This window comes from Bison bison, unplaced genomic scaffold (genome assembly GCF_000754665.1).
Source record: "Bison bison bison isolate TAMUID 2011002044 unplaced genomic scaffold, Bison_UMD1.0 scf7180017864172, whole genome shotgun sequence".
Taxonomy (NCBI): domain Eukaryota; kingdom Metazoa; phylum Chordata; class Mammalia; order Artiodactyla; family Bovidae; genus Bison; species Bison bison.
Genome location: NW_011494744.1, coordinates 119,631 through 120,944, shown reverse-complemented (window position 1 = coordinate 120,944; position 1,314 = coordinate 119,631). Strand labels below are relative to the sequence as shown.

At 37.8% G+C, this 1,314-nt stretch overlaps 1 protein-coding gene across 1 annotated transcript in view; it reads left to right on the top strand.

Annotated features, from left to right (window-relative positions):
- Window positions 1-429, top strand: part of LOC104990182 (cytochrome P450 2C19-like) — a 93,790-nt gene extending 93,361 nt beyond the window's left edge. The window contains exon 10 of the mRNA XM_010842159.1: window positions 295-429. Within this exon, the coding sequence (XP_010840461.1) occupies window positions 295-338 (44 nt within the window). The 3' untranslated portion in view covers window positions 339-429. The remainder of the gene's footprint in view (window positions 1-294) is intronic.
- Window positions 430-1,314: the final 885 nt, after the last annotated feature.

The window sequence follows — 1,314 nt, the reverse complement described above, 5'->3', positions numbered from 1 at the left end:
CCTCTGTCCATGGGATTTTCCAGGCAAGAGTACTGGAGTGGGGTGCCATTGCCTTCTCCATATATATATATATAAATAACTGAAGCAGTTTACTGTACACCTGAAACCTAATACAATATTGTAAATCAACTGTACTTCAATTTAAAGTAAATAAATATCTGTACATGAATCTTTATAATTGCTTTATTCACAATTGCCAAAACTCAGAAGAAGCCAAGATGTCCTTCAATAGGTGAATGGATAAGCAAATTGTAGTATATCCAAACAATTGAATATTGCTTTTTTTCCCCTTAGAAAAGACCTATAAGACCATGAAAACACATGGAAGAACTTTATGAGAATTACTAAGTGAGAGAAATCAATCTGAAGACTACATTGCAAAATTATGAATACAGTAAAAAGATCATCAGTTGCCAGGGGCATGGTGGAGGGAGGGATTAATAAGTGAATCACAGAGGATTTTTAGGGAAATGTTGTTCTGTATGATACTACAGTGGTAGAGTATCATACAGAATAGCAGAGACATTAGTCTCCTGACAAAGATCCGTATAGTCAAGGTTGTGGTCTTCCCAGTAGTCATGTATGGTTGTGAGAGCTGGACTGTAAAGAAGGGAGAACGCCAAAGAATATATGTCTTTGAACTGTGGTGCTGGAGAAGACTCCCAAAAGTCCCTTGGACAGCAAAGAAATCAAACCAGGCAATCTTAAGGGAAATTAACCCTGAATACTCACTGGAAGGACTGATGCTGAAGCTGAAGCTCCAGTATTTTGGTCATCTGATGTGAACAGCTGACTCATTGGAAAAGTCCATGATGCTGGGAAAGACTGAGGGCAGAGGAGCAGAACGCATCAGAGGATGAGATGGCTGGATGGCATCACCGATGCAATGGACATGAATTTGAGCAAACCTCAGGAGATGGTGAGGGACAGGGAGACCTGGCGTGCTGCAGTCCATGGGATCACAAAGAGTAGGACATGACTGTGCAACTGAACAACAACGTGACTATATATCAGAAAGAAAGTGAAAACACTAATTCAAAATGATAAATGCACCCCAGTGTTCATAGTAGCACTACTTACACTTGCCAAGATAAGGAAGCATCTCATGTGTCCATCAACAGATGACTCTGGTAAGGAAGATGTGGTCTGTATATTTATACTGGAATATAATATAATTTTTGATAAAATAATTACTCAGCCATTAAAAAGAATGAAAACCAATACGATACTGTAAAGTAATTAACCTACAATTAAAATAAATAAATTTATATTTAAAAAAAGAATGAAATTCCACCAGTTGCAACAAAGTGGATA